Here is a 22,009-nt window from a genome sequence, read left to right on the forward strand (position 1 = left end):
GCTCATACAGCAGCTTCAACCTGTCCCTTTTCCTGAGGGAATCTTGCTCTTGAGCTGTAGGAAAAGACTTATTTCTGACTTAAGATCTAAAGGTAGATTTAACAAAAAGTGAAAGTCTAAAAGAAGATGAACCATTCCATTGGTGCACTGAACAGCACCAGGACCCCCAGGTGCTGTTGGGAGCAGGCACAATCCTTTGGAGACAGAGCAGGGAGGACCAGGATAATGCTATCTGAAATGACAAACTGCAATCCATCATCTGTGTCAGGACCACTGCTGAGCCAGCAGCAGCAATGGAAAGACTGCTATGAACATTGCATCAGTTAACAAATGTGCCTCTGAAAGTCCACCTGAAGAAGCTCAGGAAGGTGATACTGGGGGCTTTGATAGTCAGCAACAAATCCGAAACGCAACCTTGGTGCCACTGAGTAGCCCTGGCAAGGGACAGAATTCAATCCCCTTTCCCTGCTCCATATGGGGGACTTGGATTGCTTTGGCAAATAGTCACACAGACAGAACAATCCCCACGCACAGTTGGAGGTTGTTCCATGTACCAGCTCAGGCTCAGGATGTCTCATCCAGAGCATCCTGCCACCTTGACAGCAGAAACCTGCTCCTGCAACAGGAAAGGGCACTGAGATTCAATCTCACACTTGAAATAGGCCAAAATTAAACAATACTCAGCTTACACCTGCCTTTCCCAAGAACAGGCCAGCCAACTCAAAACTCAGCTTTCAGAGATGCTTTGGGATTAATACAACATTGGATTCCCAGCTCTGCTTCACCATCTTCCCTGGCGTGATTTCTACATTTGCTTTATGACCTCCATCCCACACTTGCAGCAAAAAAGCAGTTACCTGACTGCCTTAACTGTCAAGTAACAGGATGAAGGGTTTCTTGCCATTGTAATACAGATGCAGGAGAGCAGCTGGAGTCTCTCACTGCCACTCAACAAGGGAGCTGTTCCTTTTATTTCTGCCTATACAACACCCTGAAATCTATATCCCTCTAATCTCAACTGAACACTTTCCTCCACCTTGCTTATCACAGGATGACAAAGCAACATTTGGGTTTCACAGATGCACCAATCTCAGCTCCAGACTATTGCTGGCTCTGTTCTTTCAACATCCTACCTTGAAAGAAAGGCCTGATGCTGCTTTATCGTGTCCAGTTCGTAGGTTGATGAATCACTCCTTTTCCGTGGCAGCTGCTTCTTTGGATCTTCTCCGTTGCTACGGGGAATATCAATGTTGCTCCTACTGAGGTGTCTGCTGGCTTCCAGATTAGAGCCACTGGAACAATAGCTGTTATTCACCGTTATTCCAGGAGACAGGAGGTCGGTGTCCTGGGATTTGAAATATACAGATTTAGCACTCTAGCAGCTGAATCAGGAATACACCCACATTATAACCTTCTTCTTCCATCCTCCTTTCCCCACCTACCCCTAGATCCAGTTGAGAGCAGTGCAGCATCTCAGACCAAACACTTCCTAAGAGTGTGGGTGAAGCAGGTGTGAGCGATGCTTCACATCAGAGGGTGAAGCATCCCTGTTCAGAGCAAATGCACCCAAACTGAGACACATATGAACCTTAAGACATGTGTTTGCCATTAATAAGGAGTAGAGCCTTTGTTGTTTCATGGAAGGATCCCTAGAAAAACAGGGGCCACGGAGATGCTGTGGCCAGAAGACCTATTCCTAGTAGACACTTAGAGCCACCATTACCTGGACACTCACAACGCTACCTCTCCGGCTGCTGTTCTGGCTCTCAGACACAGTTTGATTGCTGTAGCATAAGGCATCAAATCCCAGGATTCCTCCAACACAGTCCCCGACCAAGCAGACCTGAGAAAGGCAACAGAAGTGGGTCAGGGGAAGCAAAAAAAGCTCCTGATGCTCAGTTTAGAGCTAACAGTTAAACAGTGATGGATTATACCTAGGAAAGCTGCAGTATCAGGATGCCCAGTGCTTTCATCAGTAACACTATTCAGTCAATGAACATCCACACCTACCCTGCAGACTCTCGTTATCTAACACAGCTAATGTGTTCTGGCTGTCCCCACCAGCTGACTGGAGCGCAGTGAAAGCAGCACAGAGCACTGACCACAGCACTAACTCCAGCCTCAGAAAACCAAGCTTGATTCCCTCCTCGCCAGCTCTCCGTGCCACTTCAAGCAAGATCCTCTGTGCTTCTGCTCCTAGTTTGTATCCTGAGGAGGTAACACTGTCCTGACTCCAAGGGTATTGCGCAGACAGGCACAATAATGCCCTGAGACCCCTGGGCAGGAGAGGGCTGTCTGGGTCCCCCGGCATATATAGCTGGCTGGGAAGAAGCTCAAAGTGAATAAATCACACTACAGCAGTGCAACGTGATGGCCAGTCCAATAGCTTAAACCCATGAGGGGCTAGAGAGCCACTCTGCCCACAATGCTACACACAGTCATGGTCTTTTATGGGGTGCAGCACCTGCAGAGTCTCAAAAAAGAAACCCACTTCTGTGACATCCCCAACACGAGCTGCTGAAGGCACTTTAAAGGCAGGAATCTTTAAACAGCCTTGGTTTGCAACAGGAGGAGAGATCGTGTTTACTAACAAAGGTAGCATGCCCGATTTGGAAAGGTGTGTCATGCTGAAAGCTGATTAACTTCACAGCTTTGTAGCTTCATTTCTGAACACAAGCTCAGGCTTTGCTTGGAATCCCAAAGGTTCAAGACAGAGAATAAGCAATAATCTCTCTCTCTCGGAAAGAAAGAAATGGAAGCACAACACTTTCTTATTGCAGCTCAACACTGTCATGTTTCCATCCCTCCTGAGAGATTAATGGAAAAGACAGCTTCAGAAAGAAATTGCTTCACTTGTTCTTCCTTTTATTGTGGCTATAAACAGCCTCTGGCTCACCTGGCCATTGAATGACATGCCCTCCTGGGATCTGATGAACTCGCTGTAGGCCTGGTTGGCTCTGACGATGACTGTGGCCACTGCTTCTTGGTACTGTGGGGATGATGTTGCTAGCAGAGGGAGTGCAGCGAGGGGAATGTGATCCTGGCTGTTGGACAGGCAGCCTTCGTCGTAACTATACGGGCTGAGGCTGGAGAGAGCAAGAGACACAGGAAATATTCAGCCTTACACACAAAGTGGGGAAAACCATGTGCAAAAGCACAGTCACTACTGTAGTTCATTAAAGAAAGCCTCAAGACACAAAGGCCATTTATCCACTGTGAATGGGTGAGAGCTTAATAAATCTTTCCCTCACATCAAACGTAAATCTTCAAGGACAACATACTTACATTAACAGAACAACCTCAGACAAGGAATTAAAGCCTTAGTATTTATTTATTGGATTAATTAAAAGAGATCAATCTCAGAACTCTTACTGCACGATTACTGTATTCACTACAGCTAAGTATGAAATCGAGATTGAATGCCTCGCTAGTACATTAATAAGTGCATTCTCAAAGCACGGTCAGAGCTTTCAGTACGATATGCAGAACAGTTCAGGGAACCAAATCAATAAATCATATAAAGAAAACAAAGCCAAGATTGAAAAGAGTGCCTGTGATAAAGCAGCATCAACTTACCTGGACACCAGTGAAAATGCTTCAGAGCAGATGGCTGGACAAGGGACTAGTCTGATGGCAATGCGTCCAAGAGCAGCTGGGTAATGTACCCTCATCACTGTGTCAAACACTGTCGTGATGGTGTTGACATCCCCTTGCTTAGAGCTCTGGTCACCGCTTCCTGAGTCCAGGATGTTCCCTCCATGGAGTACCAAGAGGAGGACATGGATTTTACTTGGCTGCATTAATGGCTGTGCTGATTCATCCTAGGTGGGAATGAAAGAGAGCACAGCAGAAAGGCTTATTTTCCAAAGAGGTTTTACTTGGTCCGAGTGCATTTTAGGCAAGTTTTATCACCTTTTCCTCCCCAAGCTCACACATGGTTGTACAATGCACTATCCACATCAAGTCCTGCCATGGATGAGGCAAAAACATGTGTGAAGCAATATATTTCCAGGAGAAATGGTATCAGCCATGATACAAGGAATTGGCAAGCCTACATCTAGGATGCCAAGCTCAGTCTGGGCAATCTACACACAAAGGTGGTTGCAGTGTGAGGAGGACCAGTGCCAAAGGACCAGAAGCACGGAGCCCTTTCGAACAGAAACTGAAAGAGTTCAGCCTGATTTGCTGTGCAAAGCTACCCTAGAATGAAATGCCTGCTTTCAAACACAGTGGAGAGGAGTGGAGAAAGCAAGGGAGGCAAGAGAAGCACTTAAGGCAAAGGACAGCACAGGAACAAGCACAAGAACCTAAACTGATCCTGAATGAAGCATAGACTGAAAATCAGGCTTCTAAACACAGGAGAGATGAGGTTTTAGAGTAACACCTTCAGGTTTGTTGGCAAGAAGCTGAACTGTCTTCAAGAAGGACTGTGCTTAATTCATGGCAACGGGCATTAGATACACCTGGACACAACAGCTGAGAACCTGACTACTCCTTCACGCACAAATGCACACACGCAGCCTCAGTGTAATGACTGTCCTAAGCAGAAGGAATGCTGAAAGTAAAACAAAAACCTGTAAGCAGGTGAAACGTGGCAGCACTAAAGACAAGAGCTGTGTGTGTCAGAGGGGAAAAGTAAAGAAATAAAAGATGGGTGTTGCTCTCTGTTGGGGTGCTGAGCTCAGCTGCAGCAGTAAAACACATTGAGCAGAAGTAACAGGTCAGCAAGTGGCAAGCTGCTGGGCAAAGAAGTCATAGGAAGAGATCAGTCATTGCATTTGTCTGCCTATGGCAGAAGTTATAAATAAGAGTTCAGATTTGCTTATGCTGCTGCAAAAGAGGAACGGAAAAGCTTTTTCTACCCAGTTCCTGTGAGCTCAGTCTTTCAAGACCCTGTGACCCAAGGACTGGCCAGCATCTGGTTGGGAGAGTGCTGCATGGACACAGGAAAGGTTTATTTTGTCTGTCCAAGTCATTTGCTTATTATGTTGAGTCAATTCCTTGCCTAAACAGGCTACAGTATGGGGGAAAGAGGGAAATGCATCTGAACTCCAGAACGGGTTATCATTAGTGACTGCCAGAACAGCTCTAAGCCCAATCCTGATGGCCCCAGGAGCAGGCACAAGAGCATCCATTTGTATTGGTTGCATATTATAACACAACAGAGCAATAACTGTTCTAAGTATCTATTCCCTACCAGGGCTTTCAGTGTTTACAGCTCCCATATGGACTCAAATCCCCCACCCTAACACCTCTGAGATATGTGAAAGCAGGTACTGGTCTTTCCTCCTGCGCCTTATCCCTTGTGCTAGCAGAGACAACAGTTGAGAACATCACAAGCAACTCCCTGCTGAGGCAGAGGAACAGCCATTGGGAAGGGGTGTGGAAGGGGTGGAGGGCACCAGCATTTTCCATTTGGCAAATTCTTCTCATTTTAGCATCTTTAGTCACCTGTTGTCCTTTGACCAGTGCCTGAGTCCCAGACAAACCTGCTGGTGGGAGGAAAGCATGCCCAGGCACACATTAGCAACCTAACAACTAGCTTACATTTTTACCAGATCCTGTTAAAGCATGTCTTAATACACGGCCCACCACAAGTATTAAAATTCACATTCAAGTCTGTAATAAAGATTTTCCAGGCCTCCCGCATGACAATGGCCTTTAATTATTTAGTACCATTACAGTGTATTAACGCCTGCTCTTTAAACCTCCTCTGATGTCAGCTTACAGCGCCTGCAAAGTGAACTTTTGCCCAGCTGGAGGCATGGGAGGAGCACTCTCAGCACCACTTTTGCTTTCAGACAAACGTTTTAAGTGCTCATGTGAAGAACAACGTGAGTCACCAAGCTCAGGTCATCCAGAAGTTTATCAGCAGTCATTTGGAGGCAGCCATCTGTTCATTAACCTCTGCTCTTGAAGGAAGTGGGGAATATGCAAGGAGCTCTGCTGATTAGTTCAGGGGTGGAGGTGGCCATTTAGAACCTTCTTGTAAGATCTGGAGTCCCACTCCTGAACTACCCTGTGGTGATGGAGCCTCTGAACCTGAAAATCAGTGCAACGGTGGCTAGGAATTTCATACTATTTTAGCAGATCGAATAACTACAAATGCTTGTCTTTCTGTCTTTCTCACCTTAGTTGGAAGTCTGTTCTTTTTTCTAAAACGAAGGCAGAAGGGGGCTGAGTTTGTACAGCCCTTTGAAGAAGACAACAAGCTCTCCAGCTCATCTTGAGCTCTAAGAGAAATCTTAGAGCTGTGACTTGCTTATCTTGAGGTGGCTACAGCAGTTCCCATCCCATCCTCTCCCCGTGGCCCTTGAGCTCTTAGTCTCTTACAAAAAAGCCAAACCACCACAACCTTACAACCTGACACAGACTAATACAACCACCCTCTCTGCAAACAGCTGCATCATCTCCACAGCACAGACAGGCAGATACTTTAAGGGTAGGATGAGTACAGCCATTCCTAGATGCATTGTCACACTAGGACACTGAATGGCAAAAGCCTTTATATGCAAGTCTAGAAAGCCAGGGTGTGCGTGTGTTATTATTTATTATGTTATTCAGAGTGCTGATATAGGCTACGCTACAACTGGCTTCCAGACAAGAACCTGAGCAGCTCCAAAGAGAGGGCTACAGCCAAGCTATGTCACTTGTAGCACTGCAGCCTGCACCTTGGTGTTGCAGTAACATGGCTCTCCTGCTTCCACATCCATGCTAGCTCATTCAGCGTTAGCAGGATAGCTCTACCCAGCAAAGCCTCAGCCTGCAGTTTATCCCCACAGGATTAGTCTTTTTTTCCAGCTGGATACTTGATGCTGCCTGCAAACTACAGAGCATTTTCTATATGATGTTCAAAAGACAGGGGAAATAATCCCTTCAACCTAGCCATGAAGTACACAGCATGCTGGTGCAGCTCGGAATGACACATAAAGCCAAGACAGGGCTCACAGCAAAGGGAGCCATTTACCCCACAGAGACATATTCCAGCAACAAAGGATCTCATTACAAGAAACTGAAGCACTTACTTCAATGATGCTGAGCCTCTCCACACTGGAGCCAACGTGGTACTCTGCTGATGTCTCATGATACAAGTCACCTGGAAGCACAGAGGTTTAAAACATCAGCGCTGCAAGATGCTCTTTGGCAGACACTCTTCCATAAAGACACTGTTTGTGCCAGTGCCTCTCAGCCTCTTCTGCCTCACATCTCCTTAATGATTTCCCCAAATTGCCCTCCCCTCCCTCCTCCTTCCCCCCCAGGAAGCCTGAGCAATGATGGGTCACTTATTTTCCAGCAGTTTCTCATTCGCTCGGTAAGCATTGAGGACATTAGCGAGCATTTCTCTCATCACAGCAACCCAGTATCGCTGCTTTAATAAGGATGGCAACAACGGGAAATCCCTGCACACTTGTCAGAAGTGATTGGTTTGTGGGAAAATAAAAGGAATTGCTTGAACTGTGCTGGGGGAGCAGAGATCTGATGCGCTCACACGTCTGTGCCTACACAGAAAGACTTTGTACCAGAAAGTGTCATCTTCCACCGCGTTGCTACACGCCTGAGGAGCTACCTTCCTTTCCAAATGTAGTAACAATGAGCAGAAAATAAACCCAAGGCAGATACAGACAAGAACAAAGGATGGAGCAAGAGGAAAGAAAAGCGAGGGGAAATTCAAGACAGAATATTTCATCATTATACGAGCGAATCCTGGCTGTCGCACAAAGGAGCCTAACCAACACGGACAATAAAAGAGAATCAAGAGCTCTCCATCCCAATTCCAACTGGGCAATTCTTTTTCAGCAGCACTGGGCAGGCATTTTTATGCTCTGTCTCAGCTTCTCCTTTTGTGAGATGAGGATAACAAGTTTTACCTTTGTCAGAATGTGGCTGTAACAATTGCTTGGAAACACTGTAAAACAGCACATGCAGTTTTGATTTAAAAGAAAGTTACCTTGGACATCATCGCATTCGGGGGTTTCAATTTTATCCATCAGATCATTGGAACTCCACTTGGTTATTTCTTTCGGGAACATTTCCTCATTGTCAGACAAGTCCTCTTTAAAACAGAACAGATTTTTTGGAGTCACACACACAAATATACAGACAAGAGCACAGAAGAGGATTTTAAATAAAAGTAAGGCCCCGTAACCCTATGTGGTCTTAAGAACATTTGGATGGCTCATGTCATAATAAAACAGGTATTTTACCAGCTTTTGTGATATAGAAACCAAAGCACCTTTTGCAGAGCACACGAAATGTTTTAGTTGTATGTTTTTAACAAAGAAAACTCCCAAAGCAGATTCAAAATAACATGGATTCTAATGCTACCATCTCAGGTACCAAGTTTGATGTTTTCCTTGCCAGATTTCCTGATGATGCTAAACGCAGCCAGAATGCTCCTGGACAGGAGAAGACAAAGCACCATTTGCTGCTGGGATCCTCCCAGTTCCATTTGAAAGCTGTACTATGTCTTTGGGGGAGGTAGCGACAAGAATCACTGCTGTTAATAGAATGGAATACCTAAAAAGGCATGAGTAATAAAGGAAATGTGAACTCCCCAGGCTATCTTTAGCCTGATTTCCTTAGGAGATGAGACTTGTTTGATCACACTGAGTGCATGTGGCTGCCCTTTCCCTCCTACCTCAGGATCTTCTGAATCCCCTGGCTCCGTTCAACCACAGCTGATAAAGAATAAGGGTCCCAAAAATATTACATTCCTAGAAGTGTAATTAAAGAGACGTATAAAGGAGAGACCCTATAAAACACCCTATGGTAGTATCCAAACATAAGCATGATTAATAGCCTTGCTCTACAGCAGACATCAGAGGATTTGTGACAGGTTTGTTTATTGTTCTGTGCTTAGTATTTCTCTCCTGAAAATTCTAGGGCTTGTAGATTTAATAAAGAGCTATAAGCATAATAATAACAGCAGTAATTGCAGATGTCTTGAAGATCTTCAGAGTCCCAGACTAGGATTCCCCCTTTCTTGTTGCTGTACAGTGGCTAAGAAAAGAATTGGTTGGAAGAATCCTAGGATGGGGAACAAAAAGATTATGAAATGTATTCATCTTTTCAGCAGATACGAGCAACAGCTTTATATATATATATATAAAAGGGACTAACTTTACATCAATCAGCATGCCATTTCCTTTTTCAGCTACAGCAAAAACTGAGTCGATCCCCATTTCCCTGCACAAAGGAGTGTGGAGCTACCTGTTCGGAGCAAGTGGAAAGCACAGGCATGCAACACACATGCTGGCAGAGAATTAAGAGGAAGATTGCACTCAAAGCTCCTCCAGCAACTTAATCTAAATATTAAACTTATTTCCTTGAGAGGTTTAATTACAGCCCTTATTGCTGCTCAAGGGATCACTGAACGGGATATTACTCCCGTTATTAGCATTTATTACAGGATAGATATTAGATATTACTGTATTTGTCACTCTCTTTACCAGAGTATGCCAGTGAATGAGGATGAGTGGGAAGCCAGTGACAAGACATGTTCTCGGGCTCAGGTTACTCCCACTGCTCTGGGAGGAAATGTGTGTGTGTATGGGAAGCACTTCTGAGGAACTCTGCTTGGTGTTGACTCACATCCTGATCCGTGCCAGTTCCCATGGTACCGACCCCAGAAGCCTCTCTGGCAGGATGAGCAGCAAGCGGTGGCTTCATCGCTGCTCACAGACCTGGAGCTGGGACGTTTCATCTGCAGGCCAAGGGGCAACAAGAGGTCCCTCCCAAAGGAAGGGCTGTGTTGAACAGCACAGGCATCAAGGATTCGACTCGGAAGCCAAAATCCCATCAGGAGAGGCAGATTTTCAAGCCCAACTGTGTGGATTGCAGAGGACAAGCTGTGTGTAAATGGCTGGAGATGCTGAGTGCCACCAGAAGAGGAGCTGCTTGTTCTGTTAGCAAGCTCCTAGAAGTATTGCAACAGAGATGCTGATACCAACTGTGGCACAAGGCTCATTTTTGTTAATCCTCCTTCCTAGGCCTGTTAGGAGCATGTCAGGGTCTCCCTGGATCCCAGGCAGAGCTGTCTCTTTCTCAGTTTTATCACTAATTAAAAAGGCAAAAAGCAGGTGGATAGAAATGATGCTGTTTTGATGACTCACTCCTCTTTTCTTGCATATATATTGCAGCAATAAATCCCTTACATGGGTTTTGTAGGTGCAATGTAAGTCAATAAATAAGAGACACATAAACTAAGTTGGCTCTTCTCCCTTGCAGGCAAGAGACACATTCATCCCCTGACTTGCACTCATCCCAGCCCTTTAAGCTGTTGTTGTACAAGTCCCTACTCCACAACAGCATGCTGCTTGCTGCCCCGCAATGCATACCTAAATACTGGATGTGGGAACTCTTGTGGAACACGATACTGTATGTTTTCTGAGAGTGAACTTTAGCTGAATGTCAGTGAAATTCTGCCTGGCAAAACTGGGGTGTCATCTTCTAACAACTGCATTTCACAGAAAGGTCACCAACTTCATCAGCACACGTTGCCATCTAACTTAGATTAGCATTACAAGCCCGGAGAAGAGTCCATCCGTTGTCAGTAGAGACAGAGCCCTTCAGGCTTAAGTATGCATTAAGTACAAGATATAAAACGAGTGCAGTGGAACATAGCTTCTTCTCACATACATGCACAGAGAAAGAAAGAAAAACCAGAGCTTTCTCCTAACACAGGTATTCAACATTGCTTTGAGAATTCTGGAGTCAACACTGGCTAATTCTGGTACCTTGTTACATTCACTATTGTATTGCTTGGAGAGGGAGAATAAGGAGTTAAGAAAGGCAAACTTGGGTCTCTTCAGGCCCAGACAGGACAATCAATCACACGCCCTACTGATTAAGAAATAAATTAGAAAATTAACCAGTCAGAAGGAATCCGACTCACAGGACACACCCACAGCACAATCAGTACTGCTGGATTTTGCCCACATTCATGTGCACCAAATAGAACCCAGCTCCAAAGGTTAAGACTGTTCAAGATCCCTTCAAATAGATCACACCAAATCCGAAATGTCGCTGTGTTACATGTAAGGATCTGCTGGGTGATGCTGAGGATGCCTGAAGAAGCTGCACTGATGCTGCACGTATCTTGGTGAGAAAGGAAAAGACTTCAAGCAAAGCAAAAAGGTCTTGCTTCCTTCCCCTCTCACCCCCCACCCTCATGCCTTCCGTTCTCTTACCCCACCGTGTCAGGAAACAAATCTGGTTTAGGGTTCACATACCATGTGCATCAAAGAATTCATCATCGGAGCTGTCATCTGAATCTCTGGCAATGCTCTGCATCCTCCACTCCGAGATACTATGGCGTGAGGGACTCGCTGCAAAACACAAACCAGCCTTATGCGATAGGCGACGCCGACAAGACGGAGAGTTCCCAACATGATCTTTGCTGGAGGAAGTCCTGTGCTCTCTATGAAAACTGGCTGCTGCGATGTTAAAAACACAAAACCCCGATGATGCTGGTGTGATGTCAGTGTACTGCTTTACAGCTCCTGTTTGTTTACTGTTGGGAGAACCTGACAGCAAGATGCTACATTAAAGCAAGCTGTCTGTACCACTCTCGTGCTATTCTGAATGGCAGTTATTTATAATTGTTAGGAGGACGTGCAAAAATCAGCTGGGTTTTAAAGTTTGCCATTAGGAAGGATGCAGGCTGGCTGGAAGCTCTGAGCAGCACACAAACCATGCCCCTGCTTCGCTAACTTTCGGGTGGGGAGCTCAGCAGAGCAGCCTGGCTAGAAATAATCTGTTTTCTGGAAGGAAATTGCTTCCACACAAATTGGATTAGAGATCTATTTAAACTTTAAACTTGAATGATTTAAACAACATGCTATCCAGCTCCTTCATAGGCAGCTGTCACAGCGGCTGTCCTGATGGAGACAGGAGAAAACCCAACGGTCCTTTCGATTCGTGTTTGCCCTCCTGCTCTCACACCTACTTGCTCCCTCTCATTTTCCCCTCAAGAGTGCCCTGCACTAAATATAAACCTATTATGGCCTTTTGCTTTTTCTCTTTGATTTCAGCTACTTTAGGAATGAGCCTGAACACTTCTTGGCTGAACTTGGTACAGAACAGCTGAAGGGAGCAGTGCCCGGAGCACAAGGAGAGTGACAGTTTCTCCCCTCGATCACACAGCACACACAAAGCACTTGCAGCAGGCACCAAAACCTAAACACAGCAAAGCCCTGAGGAGGCTGACAAATTCTCCTTTAGCATACACAAAGATGCTGGAAGGCTCTTGGTTGCTGTGACAGCTGCATGAGCCATTTCATGCTATTGTTGCAACGGCATTGAGTATGTTAAGTGAAATCCTGATTTTGCCACCCGGTTGTCACGTGGAAAGAGGCTGGAGCCCCTTGTGCAGAGCTATCTACACGCAGCTCAGCAGCCCCCAACCACCCCAGCAGCCACCTCTGAGGCAGCAGCAAGCAAGGAGGTTGGCAGCGCAGAGCTCACTCACGCTGGAGTGACGTCAAGGCACTCGTATAATAGCTGCTAAAAATAGAGCACGTAATAACATATGGGATGGCGACAAGGGTCGTGCTGTCACCACAGGTCTCATGTGGGATGGAAAGAACCAAGATCTTGGGGGCTGCTGTTGTCAGCTGGAGGTAGCGGTGAGCCGAGGCAGCCCTCCTTGCTTCCATGTGTTAAGATGCTGCCAGCATGAAGGAGGATTAAAATATCTGCGTGACGTACTTCCCAGCACATCACAATTAATTTCTTTCATTATTTCTTCTTGTAAAAACCGAGGCATTTGAAAGAAAATTCGTGCTTTGCTGCCAGTGAAAACCTTCGGGCGAAATCCTAAGAGGTCTGAAAACTGCAGCTTCCAATGAACACATCAGCACTGGAGGAAGGGGCTTGTAACAAAAAAAGCATAATAAGAGATGGGCACATCAATATAAAATCCTGATGCAAGGAAAGGAGCCGGCATTTGTATCTTTATACACTGATTTATGAAGCATCTGGTAGGTTCTTCCCTGGGGCTCACTCCAGTGAGTCATTGCAAGGTAAAACTACTGCTCATCTCTCATTCACCCCGCCATGGAATCAGTAATGGAGTGGTAAATAAAAATGGAGACTCAGCTCTCAGGATTTAATGCATATGAGAGATGGAGAAGCTTCAATCACCCAAGTGTCCCCCTCCACCAGCACTGCAGGAGATGCTGCCCCTTGGGGCTTTCAGAAAAGTCAAGATGTTTTTGCCCTCTTACTGTGAGAGCTGTTACCCTGCTGTAAGAGAAGGGGGAACTGCTGAGATTCAAGCCTTCTGTCTGTACCTCCCTGGGGATTCACCCCTTTGTACAGAATGGTCTGAGGAAGGGAGAGTTTATTCCAGCAAAAAGGTAACTGACAGGGAGAGGTGAATGACAACATTCAGGAGTCAAAGCCGAGTCCTTACAGGGCATCCATAGAGGCAGCTTTAACAGCAAAATCCCAAAAGCTTCCTGAATGGTGTTCAAAAGGAAATATAAACCTGACCCATGGTCCCACCTAATCCCAGGCTGTGAGGTTTGGTTTCTGAACAGCTCAGCACATCATCACCAGTGGACAGCAGGTACCCTCAACCACCTTTTTTTGGGGTACCTGCCTGAATCTCCCTAGTAGCTAATGGGGGGGCTTTGCTGTGTGAGCTATACCACAGCACCGCTGGAGCCAAGCACTTGCATTTGAAATGAACAGCATGTAGTAATGCATAAGTCTGGCCAAGGAGCATGGAATTCCTGTTGTAGCTGCCTCCTGGAAAACCAGAGGCAGTTAACAGGGACCCACAGCCTGGCCAGCTCTGACACAGCAGACATCCAGAAAGGGAACACCACTGAAGGACCAAGCCTTATAAAAGCCACCAGTGGCTCCTGGGTAACAAGGATGAGCTCTCTTTGTGCCACTGTTTGTCTTGTGAGACCCAATGCTGCTAGCAAGCTGCTGCTTGCTCTTCTACTGCTTTTTTATATAATTTCTCTGCTTTTGAGATTAGCAAGAATGGGATGCCCAGAAACACTGCCAAACCTGTAATGGGGTCACCTGAGAAGACTGAGCTTGCAACACCAGCAGAGGAGGCTTCTGAGTTACAAGGACTCACAAGAGATATATGCCTTGTCCCAAAGAAGCCAGCCACAAGGAGACATACTCCTGTCTCCCAAAGCCCAGTCTCTATGCAGTTAGAAAAGCAGGTCATCAGCAGCATCTTACCTCCTCTCTTTGAAGATCGTGAGGACTTGGAAGAGGTTGACCACTGCTTGGTGAGTGATCTTCCAGAGGCTGTTTCACTGTTACCAGCAGCATCCTCTGTGTCAGCAGGTGAAACTGTGTTGGCTTCAGCATCCTTCTCACCAGAAGCTTCTTTGACACCGTGCTGCTCAGCATCGTTTTCACTGCAGAACTGGGCCATCTTCTGAGCCAGCATCAACTGTGCCTCCTTCTCCAGCTGCCGGATATCCTCAATGGTGAGCCCATACCATTCATCCTGCCAGCACCATGCCTGCCGATGGGCACGGACCATGACCTTCCGCAAGCCTGCAAAGCCAAAATGCCTGTCACCAGTGCCTGTCACAGCAGGAACTGATTTGTCCCTTCCCAAAAGCTCAAGACATTGTGGCAGCAGCATCACAACCACAGTGCTATAAACTGCAGTACAGGACCTTCTTATACCAAGTGCCAGGATGGCAAATCAGTCACTTCATGTACTTTATCTTAATTCTTATTTTATTAATTCTTATCCTTAATTCTTATTATCCACAAGAGTTTCAAGTGTTCCTTGATGAACACTGCATAGGTCACTATAATTGTCACATGACGGAAGCACATCCCACATGAGCAGTGATAAGCCTAAAACTCCTTGGAAACCCGGTTTCTGCACCTGGTTTCTATATATCAGCAAAACAGCATCACAAATAAGAGCTTCTGAGATAATGGGATGGGAAGCAAAGTAAGGGAGGGAATAGAGACGCTTTATTTTGCAGATAGCATCTGTCTTCTGCTGCATGAGAAAAATGGAGCTGGCAAAGCCAATTTAAAAACCTTCAATGTATCACAGCTCTGAAAGGAAGAACTGTCTCAATATCAACATCCAATGCTCCTGACTGGGCACAGAAACTTTCCACCAAGACTTAAACTTACTGACTAACATCATTGTATGACCAAGGCTTTTCAGAGTAGTCAACTTGGGATTTTCAGCCAATATTATTGCTGAAAAGCGCATGATAGGTCAAAGCTCCAAACTGGTATTTATTACTGATGGGAGCACACAGCAGCAATGGTGCTTTTAAAAGCTTCTATAAACCCTGACAAACTAATCCTCAGGAGCCCTTCTGGAAACAACAACAACAAAAATCACTATTGTCCCATCTTTAATGACTGGAAAACTGAGGCAGAGATGGGTTGAAGGACGTGCCAAACACAGCGGTGGGATTATGGATCCTCTGATGCTAAGTCTGGAGCAGAAACACACAGCCAAAAAGCTGGCAGGCAGGGTACCCATCCTCTCACTCTAATGAAGAGCACAGCCAAAGACCACAGGTCACAGCACCACCACTGCTACTGCAAGACAGAGCAATCAACAGCCTACATTAAAACCACCTAGGTGTTGAGAGCTGTAGATCAAGCTCTCTAGCATGGCCAAAGCTGGATGGTCCCACTGCAGGCAGGGTTTCTAAGGTATTTCCAGCAGCATGTGCTTCCCTGTTGTAGAGAAACATTAGATCTCACCACTGTCATGGTTTCTGTGACGTTCAGCCTAAATGCCTCATTTGTTTTTAGGATTCACCCTTATTTTAAAACATACAAAAGCTTATTTTTATGCGTTTATTTCCTTCCAGGTCTGAGCACTTTACTGCCTGCTCTGCTCTTTGCTTTGTTCTTAATGCCACCAGCCATCACAAGTCAGGAGGATATAGCCACGGAGAGCAGCAGCTAATGCAATGGACCAGCTGAACCTGAACTTCATTTGCACAGTGAAATTAAATCTATCAATATTTTATGCACTTCTCTGCCTCAGAAGGGAGCTCCATGTAGGAGAGGCAAGTTTGAGCCAGCACACTGTGACCTTCTGGGGGCAGAAGAAGGTGTCTCGTCAACTTAATTCTGCTCAAATGTAGTTGAGATTCAGAGTTATTTCCTCCACCAGATTACTTTTTGCAGAACTACAGAAGAATGTTTTAGCCTCTTCACCTCCTGTTATGACAATCAGCAGAGCTGAAAGGCGAAGATTAAACCTCCCATCACATCCAAACTGAAAGCCAAGAAAACATTCCCCTTGCTGTAATTCAGCGCCCAACACCGCAACTGTACTTTGGGCTTCCACATAACCAATGCCCACTTCTACCTGGCTTGAAACAGCTCGGAAACAGTCTGTGGTCAGACACAGGAGGAAATGCTCCCCTCGCTCTCATCTCAAGGCTTTCTTCATTCCAGGGTTCAGCAGCCTCTGCTTGTGCTCCTGGATCCAGCCTTGATGTATGCACCAGCTACTCCAAAATTCTCTGTGTAAAGGCACAGATGTCACTGGCTGCACATCTTTGCTTTAATGGACTAAATCCCAGGGAACATGAAAACCAATTGAGGGTAAAACTATCCTGAAGTTCCCCTCTGCCTTCTTCCACTTAATCCAAAAAATCACCTGCACTGCTTCCTCCCAACCCTCAGACTCCCCATCTGCACTGCTCACATCACTGGGATTACACATCCCAAATCACCCTTCCTTAAAGCCCTGTTTGCCTGAAAACAGGATGGCATTACAGGGCTTCATGGCTGTTGTGCCTCTATCACTCCAGACTAGATATGGAGTCAAAAAGACTGAGACTGTTTTCCTAGCCTCTGGCCTCCACCTGGGATGTGTTAGAGATGCTGCATCTCTCTTTAACACGGAGAAAAAGCCTAGAAGAGAAAGAGGCTGTCCAGGTACAAAAGAAATTGAAAAATAAAAGTCATGGCTTGCAGAAAGAAATCCTTTACTGATAGGGATGGAAAACTTGAGCAGTCCCTCAGTGCACAGCAGTGAGTGCAGCACTGAATTAATAACCTTCAGCCTGCAGTGCTGAAGCCTTCTACTAGGCAGCAGGGACCCAAGAGGACACACTGAGTGCCCCCACAGCTATATGGATTCAAGACCCTGCTACAAATGACTGACCTCACCTGTCCAGACACTGCTTTCCCCCCGTGCAATGGAAAAAAAAATCAAGTTTTACAGCATTGTTAAATCAAAATGTCAGAGAAAACCAAGCTTTTTATTTGAAAAGTGAAAAGGAGAAGGTGGATCAGACCCAGGAAACAGAGTAATTGGGGAAAAAAATATCTCTTTTTAACAGATTAGAGATGCCCACTGGGACAGTGCTGAAGGTATCTGTGGTCCAGTTCGCTTCCAGTATTCTCTCTGGAGTAAGGGGAGATGCAAATGTCTCCTGCTCAGCCCAAGAAGTCCCTATCCCACACACTGTGCTTCTGAGCCATGCCTCATGGCTGACTGCAGCCCATTCAGCTGTGGGAGCTGGCTGGGAAGGACAGGGTGGGTACAGCATCCCACACTGGTCACCTTATCCCAGGTTGGACAGAATGCAACAAGCCCAGTGAAGGTGAGGCCTGGGGCTCCATACCCCCTCTGCCACTTCCTGCAGTGGGATGGGTGCTCCCTTCTCACCCGTGGAGCAAAATAAGCCCAGCAGTTTGGTCTTATAAAGAAGTATCTCTGGTGCGAAGCAGGAGACATCAGAGAGGATTTTAGAGTAGGTTTTGTTCCCCCTCCACACAGCCTGCACCACGCTCATCTGAGCCTTCTTTCCCAGAACTGGAGGATAACCACACAGTCTCAGCAGGCAAGTCCCACACTGAGGTCAATCAGAAATAATGAGCAGAGGGTTTTTATCAGGATGCAGGTACCAGCTCATTTCAGCAACATCAGTAGTTAACAAGACTATTATTTCTCTGGAGTGCACAACGCTTCGGCTTAAAAGAAGAAAGCCAAGGAAACCACACATGCACAAATGTGCATGTGCAGATTTGAGTGCAGAAGTACCCTTGATTGTGGCATTGATTTAATTATACCATTCCCACTGCGTCGTGCAGAAGGATCACCCCCGAGGAGTCTAGCAGGGTGCAAACATTTAAATCACTTGCCTTCCAACTCAGCACCTCAACAACTTGGAGTGCTTGAATCCGTGAGCTGATGACTCTTGTAAATAATTTGCTGCAGGCTGGGGTGTTGAACTTAATCTTACAGAAGGAAGCGCAAACGACCATGAGACAAACCAGGACAGAGTTTAGCTTTTGTCTATAGTTTGGGTTTGCGTTTTCAACACGAAGTAAAACCAGTAAATGTAACAAAAACTTGATGCAAAAAAAGCCAAAACAAATTGAAAACCCCACCACCAAATCCTTTCCAAACCCCCTCAACTATCCACATAAAGCAACTGTTATGATACCCATCAACTGTGTACCCAGTAGTAACATCCCAAAGCATTTTTTAACACCCTCTTACTATTTCCTGGCAGATAAAGGATGCCTGATTTTCCCTGTGCAACACTATTTCACTGATAGCTACTACAGACCCTATCAGTCACCTTGTCAGTACAATTCTGGTTATCTGAGTATATCTGATCAAAGACAACCTGCAGTTATAGCTGCTTGCTTCCCTACCCTCCCTTGCTCAGACCACTCCCTGGGGTCACATCCGCATCATGCTAATTGCAACCTGCGTACCCTTGAACAGACAAAACTCTACCTGCAGGCCCCAATGGGCAGTGCCCTTCTTGATGAACTTCCTCATTAGAGCTTTAGTGAAGCAAAAGTTCTGCAATAAAGCTTTCTGAATCCACTTCCACTTCATCACTGTGCAACAGTTTGGGCATATTTAGCTTAAGACACAGTGGCTTAGACAAAGCTCTGGCTATTGGGATGGGAACACACTTTGCCATAGTGTATAATCAATAATCCATACATAGTCAACACACTTGTGTAACAACAAAAGAACCATAGCCCACGTGCACCACTAGGAAGCAAGTGGGAGCAGCACATTATGCAGTGCCAGTCCAATTAAACTTAAACTCTATGGGAAAGGAGTAAGAAAGCATACAAATATTACAGCCAAGCAGACTAATAGCCCACAATTTCAGTCTGTGTCTCAGGCTGTCACAGCACTGAGTAACTGCCCAATTAGTCATCAGAAAAAATGGCTCTTGCATTCAGTAAGACTCAGAATGTTTCGACACCATCCCCCAGAGTTACTCCCTATGTGCTCAGTAGCCTCTCTCCATACCACCATCCATCCATCACTTAACTCAGACGTGTTCTTCGTTCTACCCATTCCCTAATTTTAGTGTGCGCTGTAAGTACTGCTTCCCCGCCTTGGGACAGTCTGGATCCTGCTCTTGGTTTCTGCCTTTGTTTTCTTGCTGGCTTAGTGACCCTGCACAGAGTGTGCTAATGCACCAGGAAACAATTTGCAGGAGCTGGGAGCAGAGGAACCAGGAGGAAAATGCCAAGGAGAGTCTGGGAACGCCAAGAACATCTCTGGCACCTGAGAGCCACTGGTGGCACAACGCACGAAGTTCTCCATCTGCTTTCAGCCGTGAGCTGAGATCCCCAGACTTGGATCAGCATGTAAGCCTGGGCAGTCATGTTGCAGCCCACATCTTTTAACTTCCACATCCTCATACATCGCTGCCTTTGGTACACATGCTATGGCACTTCTCCAACTCACTAATGGCTTTCCCATGGCTATTCCATTGCCCGGGGAAGCTACACATCTTCTGTAGATACCCAAAGCTTTTGCTTTCATTTTTCACTCGCTCAACTTTGTCTTGCCTTAAAGACTTTTCTGGTTTTATGCATCTTAACCACTTTGAAAAACAGTATTTGCCATCATTATAACAGAGTGGAAAGGCTTTTGAAAGGCAGACAATGAGCTGGCTCGAATCTCCGCACAGCCTCACTCAAGAGGAAAATGGCAGGCAATCTTTCATGAAATACAAAAGAAACATTTCTAAGGGACCACAGTTTAATCTATGCCAAACACCCCTGAACAACTGAAGAGTCACATGCTTCTTTTTAATTTAACAGATACAATGGAGTTGTTATTCTGGCCCCATGTTTTGTGGTATACACTAAATTAACCCACGTCACCAAAGCACCAAGGGAGCTCATGGCAGAGAGCTAATTGTAACACAGTCTGTAAGAGGTAAAAACTTCCATCTCTGGGTAAAGTAAAACCAAGGGAGCTTTAAGAAAGCAGCCTGTGATTATTCAGTGCTGAACACACTATTCTTTCTTCCCTGCTCTATCACTTTTCCACATTAGCTCTCAGGAGCATGGTATGACTGAAAGGAGCTATAACATTAGGTACGGCAGCATCAGGCACCTCAAAGAAGATTTGTGCATAGGAAGGACAGCTGCAGAGGTTATGCAGGAGGATTTACTGTGTACATAAAGCAGGTAGTATCCTTTACACAACCTTTCTTTGGCCTGGTCTTTGTCAAAGGACAGCCAAAGCTCTGCGCTTTTCCAGAGATGGGAATGACTTTTTAACTCATTCTTTAGGTTTTCCACCGGCCACAGATCCTGTCTCTTGTGGCAAGGCTCAGAAACTACATCAGTTGTGTTACAGATTTTTCTGCAAGGAACAAATTGCTGTCAGCACTGCCACACCTGCACCATCTCCACTGAGTTACTTCTGGGACACAAACAATACCTCCTTAAAAGCACTGACCCAAGAATGATGTCTCACAGCAGCACATTTACTCACAACTGAGAGCTGTCAGTGACCCATGGTGGGGTGGGGAGCCCTGAACACTGCAACGTGGGGGGGACAGAGAGGCATGGCCACACCAGTCATGTCACAAGGCAGGTAGAAACTAGGGATGCTCCAGGGAATGGCTTCTGGAACCACTCAGGACTCAGAAGTGAAGGTTCTTTCTTCAAGCAGCCCTTCAGGATTTTGTTTAAAATAAGGAAAACTGTCAGATTTTGAGAGTGATCTGGCAAAATTTAACAGACAAATGCTTATCTAGAAAGGATTTAGATAATAGATTTAGAGAATGCAAGATGTTGCCTACACAGGACTTGAAACCCTTTCAGTGGCTACATGTGGTTTGGATTCATACATGCCACAAGTAATAGAATAACATGAACTGACCCACAGCTCTGCAAAGGAGTTAAGAATCTCTTCACAGCCATCTCTTAGGGATATGAGACACTGCACAGACCTCACCTTTGTGTTTCAGGTCAGAAACAACATTAAGGAGTTGACAGTGAACAGTGCAAGACTGTTAATGCTCACCAACATCATGGATAAACCGCTCGATTTTCGACTGCATCCCCCAGTATCTGAACTCGACTTTACACAGTTTATATGCACACATGATGGGGTATTTCCCAGGGTTGTTCTTGTACTCTTGAATCCAGTCTTCTGAGAGGGGGCCTCTTTTAGTCTTCACTGATTTATACAGCTTGGGATCCTCCTCAACTTTATATTCATGAGGAGGGATAGGATCTTTAACAATATCGATAGGGTCTATAGAAAGAGAAAAAACAGAGTTAGACATTTCTTTTTCCAGAACAAAATACCATTTTTAAGGAGTTCTTTCTGTTTCAGTAAGCACCAGAAGCATTGCAGCAGCTTCGTTTCATTTTAATTACACTTGGACATCTGATATTTAAATTGTTTATACATTGCTGCTGGGCAGTGATCAGCTCTAGCAGAGGAACTAGGATGCAGTTAGAGCAAACAGAGGCTTTGCTCCTATTAAATGTGCTTGCCCGCAGTCACAGCAGATCGCCAGCACCCTGGCAGATCAGCACACTCCATCTTTCCAGCTCCAAAAAGATCTTTTGCACATTCCATCTTTCAGCTTTTCTAATATCACTCACAGTGCTACAGCTCTGTCTCGGCTGAGCTGGTTAAATAAACCTGCCCTGTCTTAGGCCTGTTATAGAAAAGACATTCCCCACTGCACATCTTATCTTTGGAGTCCATCAAGTGAGGTTACTGATAACTCCTCACACGCCA

The 22,009-nt window shown here is 45.6% G+C and overlaps 1 protein-coding gene across 15 annotated transcripts in view; it reads right to left on the minus strand.

Moving 5' to 3' along the window:
* PITPNM2 (phosphatidylinositol transfer protein membrane associated 2) overlaps nt 1–22,009 on the minus strand; it is a 133,403-nt gene that overhangs the window by 26,471 nt on the left and 84,923 nt on the right. For all 15 annotated transcript variants that reach the window (XR_009967317.1, XM_062632095.1, XM_062632086.1 and 12 more), the window contains 9 exons: nt 21,281–21,514; nt 14,206–14,529; nt 11,232–11,327; nt 7,949–8,053; nt 7,026–7,096; nt 3,577–3,821; nt 2,897–3,086; nt 1,724–1,843; nt 1,134–1,345 (listed from right to left, as the gene is read on the minus strand). Coding sequence is in view for 14 of the 15 variants with exons in the window: in XM_062632095.1 (XP_062488079.1) it covers nt 1,134–1,345; nt 1,724–1,843; nt 2,897–3,086; nt 3,577–3,821; nt 7,026–7,096; nt 7,949–8,053; nt 11,232–11,327; nt 14,206–14,529; nt 21,281–21,514 (1,597 nt within the window). In the remaining variant the exon portion in view is untranslated. The remainder of the gene's footprint in view (nt 1–1,133; nt 1,346–1,723; nt 1,844–2,896; nt 3,087–3,576; nt 3,822–7,025; nt 7,097–7,948; nt 8,054–11,231; nt 11,328–14,205; nt 14,530–21,280; nt 21,515–22,009) is intronic.

Source organism: Pezoporus occidentalis, unplaced genomic scaffold (assembly GCF_034315485.1).
Source record: "Pezoporus occidentalis ecotype Australia unplaced genomic scaffold, CSIRO_AGI_Poc_V1 ctg381, whole genome shotgun sequence".
In the NCBI taxonomy this organism is placed as follows: Eukaryota; Metazoa; Chordata; class Aves; order Psittaciformes; family Psittacidae; genus Pezoporus; species Pezoporus occidentalis.